At 36.8% G+C, this 11,698-nt stretch overlaps 1 protein-coding gene across 1 annotated transcript; it reads right to left on the reverse strand.

Moving 5' to 3' along the window:
- Positions 1 to 938: 938 nt before the first annotated feature.
- Positions 939 to 8,814, reverse strand: LOC115419933 (G2/M phase-specific E3 ubiquitin-protein ligase-like). The gene is made up of 9 exons (XM_030135006.1): positions 8,734 to 8,814; positions 6,432 to 6,659; positions 4,867 to 4,931; positions 4,631 to 4,714; positions 3,753 to 4,069; positions 3,144 to 3,322; positions 2,565 to 2,737; positions 1,263 to 1,477; positions 939 to 1,174 (listed from the first exon to the last, which is right to left on the reverse strand). Exons 1-9 carry the CDS (start codon positions 8,812 to 8,814, stop codon positions 939 to 941), a joined length of 1,578 nt encoding a protein of 525 aa, XP_029990866.1.
- Positions 8,815 to 11,698: the final 2,884 nt, after the last annotated feature.

The raw sequence follows: 11,698 nt of genomic DNA on the forward strand, positions 1-11,698 counted from the left end.
CTCAAGTGCTAGACAACACACCAGCCTAAAAGCCAGCTTTTTAGTTACACACAATCCAAAAGGTTGCATATTGCTTATCAGCCACATTTAACACTCAAAAGATCTGTTAAGTGCTGAATTTAGTGGTCCGTGTCTATATTCATTAAAAATGTAAGGAGCTGTCCAGTACTTAAACCACAGACTCTAACTTAACATATACCCCACATTGCCAGCTGTTTAAACATCTTCAATAGAAAAACAAGGACGCAGTTTGATGTAACTGTATTGAGTTTATTCAAATTTAAAACACTTGTAGGACACTGTAAAAGCTGTGTATTTTGTGCTGTGGGTCTGTGTGACACCATGCATTTATGCAACATTAATGTTTGGGGGGGGGGGGGGGGTATTTAACCCTTTTATGCATGAATTATGAGAACCTTACTCAAGATTTTTTTTCCCTGAGTGTTTTTATCCCTCTTTAGGCATAAAAATAACAATTCTATTGATTTTTTTTAGCCTATTTTTTATGGAGTTACAAAAATGTCCACTCAGGCGGACACCATGTTTTGTTTTAGAACCAAAGAAACTTGTATTTACTGATACACTGTGTGAAAACTATGAAATGAAAACATTTTTAATGCTGCTAATCTGATGTTTTCTCACATTTTAACATACCTGCATGGACAGAATATGCAAAAAAAAAACAAAACTTAATTACAGTCTAATAAGCAGTTTTTTTACTCTCAAACATCTTACTGCAGATCAGGTTTATCTAGAACAGCAAAGTTACAGTAACTGTATGAATTGCAGTGTCTGGGATGATGCATAAGCATCCACTGTTGGCTAATACGGAACTAAAACCACAAAATCCATGAATATACACTCGAACAGCTGTCCACTGTAGTAAACAGTGTGGATGAAAGGGTTAAACGGTATAGCACTTGTGATGTGTTAAATACTTAGGCACATCCGAACCCAGGGGAGTTTATTATGCCAAAAGTCATATTTTCTTTAAATTGAGAGTATTCCCCCAACAGTGGTAATTTTAAAGTGTTGGCACAGGTGTTGGCCATTGTCAAAGGGGAGGTCAAGTGAAATTCCAGAGTTGGAGGAGGTTGTAGCCCAGCTGGTGGAATTGAAGACACACCTGTTGAAAAGGTGAGCACTTCCTCCAACTTCACTGAAGTCTGGTGTTCTGTGAGAGACATACAAATGTTGCATTACAACCAGCATGCGCAGTTTAACTTTAAATATCATACAATTACAAGTGAATGTCAATAAACCTTCACAGTCCAGAAGGAATTCAGCCCAAAAACCAAGGGCTTTTTCTTCATGATATCTTTGGTTGCTACCAGAAAGACTTCGTTTTGGTTTGAAAAGACGCTCCATGTCCAAAGCTTTAAGTTCATTGCCAGTGTGGCAGAGGACTGGCATCATAACGGTCGTATGCTGTTTCACTGCTGTGAAGAAATTCAAAGTTTCAAGTCCTTCTTTGAATCTGAAAAAAAAAAAAAAAATCTTGCAGTATTACATGGAATTCATTTGGAATCAACTAGAAAATTTCATTACTATTTTCATTTTCATGACTATATTCATTCATTTTCTTAACCCGCTTCATCCTCACTAGGGTTGTGGGGGTCGCTGGAGCCTATCCCAGCTACTTATGAGCGAAGGTGGGGTACACCCTGGACATGTCACCAGTTCATCACAGGGCTGACATACACACATATCATATATATATATATATATATATATATATACACACACACACACACATATATATATATATATATATATATATATATATATATATATATATATATACACACACACACACATATATATACATATATACACATATATATACATATATACACATATATATACATATATACATATATATATACATATATACACATATATATACATATATACACATATATATATATATATATACAGACAAACAGTCACTCTCACATTCACACCTATGGGAAATTTAGGTTAACCCATTAACCTATCAGTGCATGTCTTTGGATGGTGGGAGGAATCCGCAGTACCCGGAGAGAACCCACAGACACAGGGAGCACATGCAAACTCCACACAGAAAGGTCCCACCCCCATGGAATCGAACCCAGAACCTTCTTGCTGTGAGGCATGGGTGCTATCCACTGCACCACCGTGTCACCCCAGTGTAAGAGAAATATTCTTATATTCACTAATTCTGATTCCAATTTCTGAAATATTTCTCCAGTGCAAGAGAAATATTTCAGAAATTGGAATCAGAATTAGTGTATTGCCATTGTTAATGATAATGATGATCAGGATACTCAAAGAAGGTATTTAGTGGAATGATGCAAACATGAAATGTAGAGTATAATGTAGAGTAGACTTAAAAAAAAATGTTAAATTGTTCAAAAAAAAAAAAGCTCCAACAATGATTTTTGTGTACAGCTGAAAGCCAATTATTCACAAAATAATCCTCGATCAAATAAAAGTTGAAGCCCCTACATCAGTGCTATACCAAATATTTTTCAAATAAACAAACACTACATTTCTTCATCTCCTTTTGGACTTTGTTACCATACCTGCTGATTGCACTGTGGTTTCTGTGCAGCATGTACCACTTCAGGTATTCATTCACAATGTCATCTTTGTCCTCTAAGACCTTCACATGCTTTAGACAGCCAGCAGTTGCAAACATAGTGTTGTTCTTCAGAAGTAGGTCCCTCAATGACTCCAATGAGGATGCATTTTTGATCTAAAAAGAAACACCAAAATATCTATTGAATACACTGATTATAAAAATGTGGAATTACCAAATCACGCACACATTATATAATAATTAAAGGTTTGATGATTGGTTAAATTTTAGAGGAACAAATATGAAAAAACAATTTATGACATCCTCTCTTTTTAATTGGACAAGGTATCACAAAATAATCAATTTCTAGTCAATGAACATAATGTGTGTGCACTTGAAAACCCTCAGCCTTCAGCTTACGTCAAAGTTTTTGCATTTACAGATGGACAGACACATGATGAACTGATGACAATATCCTGTGGCGAGGGCCGAGGGTAAAAAAACCCCCACTGATCTAATCTGCACTGTATCTAATACAAAGTTGATTATGGCCTCATGACCCTCCTCAAAAACCATAAAATACCTCAGTCAGAACTTTCCCTATGTCCTCGTCCTGTATATCACTGACAGTGGCATGGAATGTTGGGAGTTCCAACATGTAGTTGATGAGGTCTTTTGAGAGGAAGTTCGGTCCAGGCCCTCCGTGTACTACGGATACTGTGATCATTTGCCCTGCTCCAAAGTACTCATCCTCTCTGCCTGCTGCTCACATAAAATGCAGTTTAATGTAGAATTGCACTTAAACAATAAAATAGGAGTGAATATAGCACCAATGGAATTTTATGTATGCAAGATGATTTGAGTGACACTGCATTAATTATTTATGTAACCTGTGTTATTACCATGAAAAACTGAATCAGTGAATTCACTGCCCTCTCATGACCCCCCAGTGGCCTGTGCAAAATATGATTACAGATGGACTTTGGAAAGAAATACAAAGACATTGCAGTGCACAAACCTTTTTTTTGTGAATATGATTTGTGAATGTACATTAATTTGTATGGTTGCATATTACTCAAATCAATAATGTGCATGCAACTAGAAACAATTACAAACAAATCTCTCTGTACACGTATAAATCCTTTTGATATCATTTTCATTCCACCTAAACACACTATTGAAAGTATTGTACCTGCTGCATTGTATACAATATAGCGACTATGTGGAGGGCCTTCAAAGATTTGCCTTGATTGCAGTTGCTTCATAAGGAGTGTAAGAAACTCCCTCTTAGGGCCACCAGTGTCAATGCCATCTTCTTGAGTTCCAATGTCATCTGTAAACCTTACATGCAGGTCTTTTTGTGCGGAAAAGGAAGTTCTCTTGAAGCCTCTCATAGCCCCGTCCCAAACATCTGTGCGGCAGATGTTAAATCTACTTATGCTGCTGTGATCAATGCAAACAGCTAAGTTTGCAATGATATCTCCTACTGTCAGTGACTGGTCCTCTACCCTGTATTAAAAGAATAGTTAGACATGAAAAATGTGACAGCATTCATATAAAATAATTAGCATTGGTGCTCAGATCACAGGGTGACTGTTAAAAGTGGAGTGCTCATGTGAATTCCATCTTGTTTAGGCAACATGAAGGTACTTTGTGATTGTGTGCAGAGGAAGGGGTTGCCTAAGAAACGTGGGGACACTGAGAGTAAGGGAATGTGAGGACTTGCATGAGGTTGGAAAATAGGAAGATGATTTGTCATGTTGGTAAGGCAGACAGATAGATATGGTAAGGATGTGCAGCAGGTTAGGATGAATAAGGATAGAGATGGAAATGTATTGACAAGTACCAGTACTGTATTGAGAAGTTGGAAAGACTACATTGAAGGATTAATTAAAGGAAAGAATGAGAGGGAATGGAGCAAATGCAGTGATTGTTGGGGGCCAGGACAAAATTGAGATTAAAACAGGTAAGTTCAGGATGGCACTGAAAATAATGAAGTCTGAAGTAGTAAAGAAGCTCAAAACATGTATGATAGCTTTGAGACAGTGGAAGGTGATTTATTCTACTTACACTGCATACTCTGTGTCCCCATTATTTTCAGGTGCAGAGTCATCGTCAGACTCAGCTGAAGGTGCATATACCGTAGTATATTTACTGTGATGGTAAAGCATTAAATGCATTTAAAACTTTGCATTAATTTCATTTCATTCATTTATTCCGAACAAGAAAGCATTAACAAAACTTGCCTGCAATATATATGTAAATACAATCATTCATTCATTTGAAAATTATATGCTGTGACATACCTATAACATGTGTCTTGAGAAAACCCTGTTGATGTGGAAGGCATCTCATCATCAGAGAGAACAACCTAAAAAGAGAAATAACTATGAAAGATTGCTTTCAGGGCATGGTACACACATGCCTCCTATTCTCCTCCTACAACTCCTAACAACAGTAATAATAATAATAATAATAATAATAATAATAATAATAATACCAAAGGCATTGTGAGGTCTGGTTGGCCATGACTGGAGGAAAAAAAGAGACATTTCAAGGTGTTTAAAGGAGAGTTTAACACCAAAGTAATACATGAAGAAGATATGTAGATTTGTTAAGGCCCTTTCAAAAAAACACAAAGTATTTATTTTTATTTATATACAACATATTTATTTAATATGTATTAATTTTATTCATGCACAAAAAAATGCAATGTTATACTGAACCTTTCTTCTCTTCTTGGATCCACTGGTGTAGCAGTCTAAATTTAGAAGAAAACAAAGTGAGATTTAACATTGGTTCTTCAGTTAGAAGAGTTAAGCATTAATTCACAGCACATAGTGGATAGGACAATAATCACACTTTTTTGAAGCGCTACACTTTCATTTAGCTTACTTCATTATTACTTCCATGAAGCTAGATTGATTGCTATATTATGTAGTTGTACAGTAAACATTCCTATTTAGATTGTCAGAAATGAAGATTAAAATTTAATATTTTGATATTACAAGCAATGTTTTCTTCTTCTACACTTTCTATTTAAGTGTAAACATCCAGTCATAAAAAGGAGCAGCCACTGTTTTATTTCAATTAGGCACAATTAATGCTAACTACCAACACTGGTCTTTCATGTCGGCTGGACTGGAAGGAACAAAGGCTTATGATTTTTAGAGGAGTTTTTGCAGCCAAAAAACAAAGCATTTTAGCCATAGGATAATTACACACTCATATCAACAACACTATTTTGCAAGAATTTCAGTTATACAATAGCATGTACAACAACCCAATATTTAATATTTAGTTCTTTCTATACTTATTGCAGAGGTCGCCAACACTCAGCATCAGGACCTCATAGCTGTTAACAGACTGAACCTCATCCAAGTTTGTGGCAATTTAGGAATGAATCAGAAACGAGCAGGAATAGGAGCTGTTAATGTCAGGAATTTGCTACACCTTATAAAGGGCACCTAATATACTAAGAATTTTTTTTTTTTTTTTACCTTTCTGCCTTTAAATTGTTCTGGTTCCCAGACCTAGAGAGCAAAAGCAATGGTTATTATAGACCTTATCGAAGTTACACACCAATATAGTGGCACAATTACCAATTTTGATTTTAGACTACAAATAAACTAAGAAACAGAAAAGGGGAAAATAACTTACAATAGTGTCATCAAGATCTGGTTCTCTTATGTTCACTTGAATTTCAGGGTCTGAATCAGAGTCTGCAAAATAATGAAAAATAAGTTGCCATAGGCCTAAGGAGTTTATGTGGAGAGTAAACAGCATTCATACCTTCAAAATGAGAGTCATGGCATAAATACAAGCATATGCCAGAATATGGCTTTCCAATTGCTTCTTTGTAAGCCTTGACCGTGAAGGGCTCTGTCGTGCCAGGAATTGTTTCCACCTTTGTACAGTCATTGTACAAGAAGTGGTATACGCCCTTTTCCAGGTCTTGGTTGAAAGTCAACATTTTCATTTTAGCTTTCTCCAAAACTTTTGTGGCATTGTCGCCAGCTTCCACAGGAACATTCATTTTTTTCCCTCGGAGACGTTTCAACCCTCCATCCTCAGACGGGACAAAAACGCCAACATTTATCTGCAAAGGGAAAAGGGATTAATTATTTATTAAAGGAATAAATTACATGATAAAACGAATATTATATTAGTATATTTTAAATAGTGTACAGTAATCAAAGTCTCAAACGCTTTGGGAGTATGCATCATAGAGGTCTTTGTAGTTCAGACCACCATATTGTTCTATGTAATCTAATATTCTTCACTGCGATTTTAAGGATGAAGCAAAGACTAAACATACCTAGACTAAACCATCTGAATCAACAAAAAGTCAGGAGAAAATATGAGACAAAACAAAACGACTAAATAAAACCTAAACCTAGTCTTATCCTGGACATCTAAACAACCCTCACATAGAACATGCTACGGAGCTGAGCAACAATGGGCATGGCAGCCACACAGATCAGTGAGGTCGTCTAACTTGTTGTTAATAATTGCTGGTTTGCTGATAACTTATTAGAACAGTGGTTTTCCAACTGTAGACATGTACCACTGGTGGTAGGTGATATTCCTCTGTTGGTACTGTCTTCTGCGGTTCTAGTCAATACATATTTTAATAACAAACAATTTTTATTTATGCTTTTTCTTTGGTCTCAGTCTAGATGATATCCGGAACACCAGATATCAAGATGGTAGTTCATGCAGAAATTTTGTCAACTACTAGACTGTGCCATATTTTTCATAATTTTCTTTACCCCTTACAGACCGTCAGGTGAACCCGGTTTTCATTTCATCTTGCTCCGACCCTCTACAATCATGCAATGTTGACTTCATAAAAAAGATGTATTCATGTTATGTTTGAAAGTAAAAGCTGTCGTCTGATATTCCTGCAGTTTTTTTGTGATCGGTGTTTTAATTCTGTACTAGCTCAGTCTAGCTGTAATAAGATTATTCCCCTAGAGTGGTGAAGCAGCCGTCACATGATTGTGTCAGGCCAATGTAATGGCCGTGTCTAGTAAAAAAAGGGAAACAAGGCTGCCTCCTGGGTTCAGCAGGCTTGAACGACAATGTAGAAAATACTCAAATAGTTCCTTGAAAGACAAGTGGAAGAGATTATAAACAATTCCACTTGTGTCTTAGGGATGTAAGCAACAAAAATACAAATTGAAAATTGGATGATGATAAGAGAAAGGGTCTCCAAAGCCGTTTGTTTCCATACCTGGGCATAACCTATGTATTTTCCTATAGACAACTGTAGCAATCCTGCTGATTTCTTACAAGGGATTATTGTAAGACGTCTTCTCTAACTGAACATGTGCGACCCTGATCCTTCTCCTAACAGTACATTGCACTGAATTTTAAAAGATTTGTTTTAGCATTGGAGATTTAACACTGGTTATGTTCTTGTCTGGGTTCTGGGTTGGCACTGGGGTGCCACGGCACCCGGCACCAAGCCCTGGTACCGCGGTGCCACGGCACCTAGCGTTGGCCCCGAGGTTATGCGGCACCACCGGCACCTCAAACCAAGGTGCCGCGGCACCGAGCCGTGGTACCGGAAGTGAGCCACCGGCGGTGTAGGTGCCTCAATATGCACTCGCTGTCTCTCGGCCCTCGAGGATCTGAGTTTGACACCCCTGGTTTATAACAATCCCTCATAGCAAAACATGAACCGAGCTACTACTACTAACACCTATCAGAAAAAAAAACTGCAGGAATATCAGATAACAACTTTTAGTTGCCACGTTGGTGTGAATAGATCTTTTTCTTTATGAGGTCAACGTTACGTCGTTGTAGAGGGTCGGAGTGTTATTAAATTTCAAAGCACATTTTCGTGTTTCGCCTGACGGCCTGTGAGTGAAAAATGTTCCAGATGACAACAGCAACTCCACCATGCTACAGCATAACGTTTTTGACGATTTAGGAGAACAAAGCCTTAACAGTGAGAAAGCGGCGTGTGAGAGGGAGTTGACATGGCCGCACTCCGCTGAGCCCACCGCCCAGGTTGGCCACCGCAATCCGCGTTCGTGGGCCGACCTAACACTGTGGCGCTATACCGTGTCCTTTCTAATCAGCATGACTGAATAAAGTTTCTTAAAATTCACATATGAGAACATAATGTACAAATATACGTAAAGCTATAGCAAATTACACTTTACCTTAACTGTGTGTGGTGGGGCTGGAGCTTTCTGTTTTGGGCAGGAGAACCTCAGGCGTTCTTTAGACTTTTCTTTCCTCATACTGAGGAATGTGGCAAGTTGGTCTGAAATACAGCAAATGCACTGATTGGTGGAATTTTTGAAATAACGACTTGAGCACACCCTATTTCTGCTTAATTAGCTTAATAGTTATTAGCATCTTCTCGCTTACCTGGTGCTTTTGAAACTCTGTCCACAGAATTAGACTCAGCGCCGTTGTGATTTTGAAGAAAACAAACTTCTTTCCCACAGTGATTGCAGTAAGTCTGTATTATTTGTAAATGTTTGCCACAAAATGGGCAAAACATGTTTCCTCCCCTCTTGGCGTGCCTGGAATGAACCGTGAACTCAATGACACTTTCTCAGCATTAGCCACATGAGCTGAAGGCCTTGACTTGAGGAGGAGGAGGGGTCTAACTGCAACAAATTGGTGATGCCATGATAGTGGAGCTCCACAGGAAGCTCCTCTTCTCCTCCTTTCAAAATAAAATAATTTTAGAACTTCTTGTAGTGAATATTCATCAAAAATGATATTAAATGTCAGGCAGTTGAACAATTCAACACCGTAATCACACAATTGCTTACTCGCACTGGTAGTTCACAAAGTTGCCGTCAACTTTTCGCATTAGCATTAGCTTAGCAACGAACCTTCACACAGTGCACACAAGGGGCATTTACCACTGAAAACTAACCCCAACCATACCCTAACCCTAACCTTAACCATTTAACGCTCATGCCTAACCTTGAGCAGACACTGGAACCGTATTTAATCATTTAACTGCTTTGCAAACTATATTAATGTAAATATCTATATTTTAAAATAACTTTATTTTTTAGCGCATGACCTCCACTTCCGGTGGGGTACTTCCTTAGCATTAGCCACATTAGCCGAAAGCCTTAAAATTTTTCAGCCTATCCTTTTATTTTTTGTGGTGGCCTTAATTTTAAAGCAAGACACCTTTCGGGAAAACAGCGCCCCCGTGATTGAAAAGGTGGATGATGTTTTTTTTTTTTTTTTCATATAGTGGATATTTTTTTGGGCTGCTCTCTTTTTTTTTTTTCTCATAGTAGATAATTTTTTTCGCCTGTTCTTTTTTTTTTTTTTTTTTTTTTTCTTATAGTGAATAATATTTTGGGCTAGTAGATAATTTTTTTTGCCTGTTCTCTTTTTTTTCTTATAGTGGATATTTTTTTTGGGCTGTTCTCTTTTTTTTCTTGTAGTAGATAATTTTTTTCATCTAGTGGATAATTTTTTTAGGTTGTTCTTTTTTTTCTTATAGTGGATAATTTTTTGGGCTGTTCTCTTTTTTTTTCTTGTAGTAGATAATATTTTTATCCAGTGGATAATTTTTTTTAGGCTGTTCTCTTTTTTTCTTACAGTGGATAATTTTTTTAGGCTGTTCTCTTTTTTTCTTTTAGTAGATAATTTTTTTCATCTAGTGGATGATTTTTTTAGGCTGTTCTCTTTTTTTCTTATAGTGGATAATTTTTTTGGGCTGTTCTCTTTTTTTTCTTGTAGTAGATAATTTTTTTCATCTAGTGGATAATTTTTTTAGGCTGTTCTCTTTTTTTATAGTGGGTAATTTTTTGGGGCTGTTCTCTTTTTTTCTTGTAGTAAATAATTTTTTTCATTTAGTGGATAATTTTTTTAGGCTGTTCTCTTTTTTTTCTTATAGTGGATAATTTTTTTGGGCTGTTCTCTTTTTTTTCTTGTAGTAGATAATTTTTTTCATCTAGTGGATAATTTTTTTAGGCTGTTCTCTTTTTTTTTCTTATAGTGGATAATTTTTGGGGGGCTGTTCTCTTTTTTTTTTCTTGTAGTAGATAATTTTTTTCATCTAGTGGATAATTTTTTGGCCTGTTGCACCTCTGGGCCACCGTACCAAACAGAGTGGAATTTAATTAATAATATTGCTTGTAATGTGTTGCCTTAATTTTATTGAGTAGATGGGGGGTATCTTTTTTTACAGTGCAGGGTGTGTTTGATGTGTCGGCCAGAGTTAAAGGCTCTATAATTACTATTACTATTAAAAAGAGTATCTTAATCAATATATTGTGGCTGCTGAAAAGTTATCACAAGATTGTTTATTGTTTATAATCTATTGCACGAACTGTAAGAACAATTTGGCAAATTTAAACAGAGCATGAAATGAAGTTTACAAGGCACACAGAGAGTACCAAAGGGTAGAGGTAATTCACTGGTAAATATTATAGAGGAAAAAAGTTATAGAAAAGTAAGTAAGTAAGTAATAATAAAAAAAAAAAAAAAAAAAAAAAAAGGCAAGTAAAATTAATATTTACAAAAAAAGGTGGTAAATATTGAAGCAAACTAGAAAAGTACTCAGAGCGCAGTCCGCCAAGGCAGATCAGTGCAAACCCCCCCCCCCCCCCCCCCCCCCCCGATCACCACCAAAATTTAATCATTTGTTCCTTGTGCCAGTATCAACATTTCCTGTAATTTTCATCCAAATCCATCCATAACTTTTTGAGTTATTTTGCACACTGAAAGACAGACAGACAAACCAACGCCGGCAAAAACATAACCTTCTTGGCAGAGGTAATAATGTGTATGTAACTACATGGGCTTATAAGGCTGAGGGAAACCAGTCATCACACACACAACTTCATACACACTGTATGACAAATATTTCTATTTTCCCCAGGCTCACATCAGGTCTTCACAGGTGTTGAATCATTTCTGGCCTGCACGGGTTCAGAATGTGCATTTTGTGAGAAAAAAGAACTTGCTGATAAAAATCACCTGAACCTCAAACACCTTCACCATGCAGTTTACATCCTGGAAGACAACTAAGGTAAAGTATGAAGTAAAGTAGCCTATAGGCCATGATGATGATGCATGAAAGGGTTGTAGTATTGACTGCCCAATTTTCTTTCCTGTTGTTATTTCTGCAGAGAAAATTGCAGT

Source organism: Sphaeramia orbicularis, chromosome 5 (genome assembly GCF_902148855.1).
Source record: "Sphaeramia orbicularis chromosome 5, fSphaOr1.1, whole genome shotgun sequence".
Classification (NCBI taxonomy): domain Eukaryota; kingdom Metazoa; phylum Chordata; class Actinopteri; order Kurtiformes; family Apogonidae; genus Sphaeramia; species Sphaeramia orbicularis.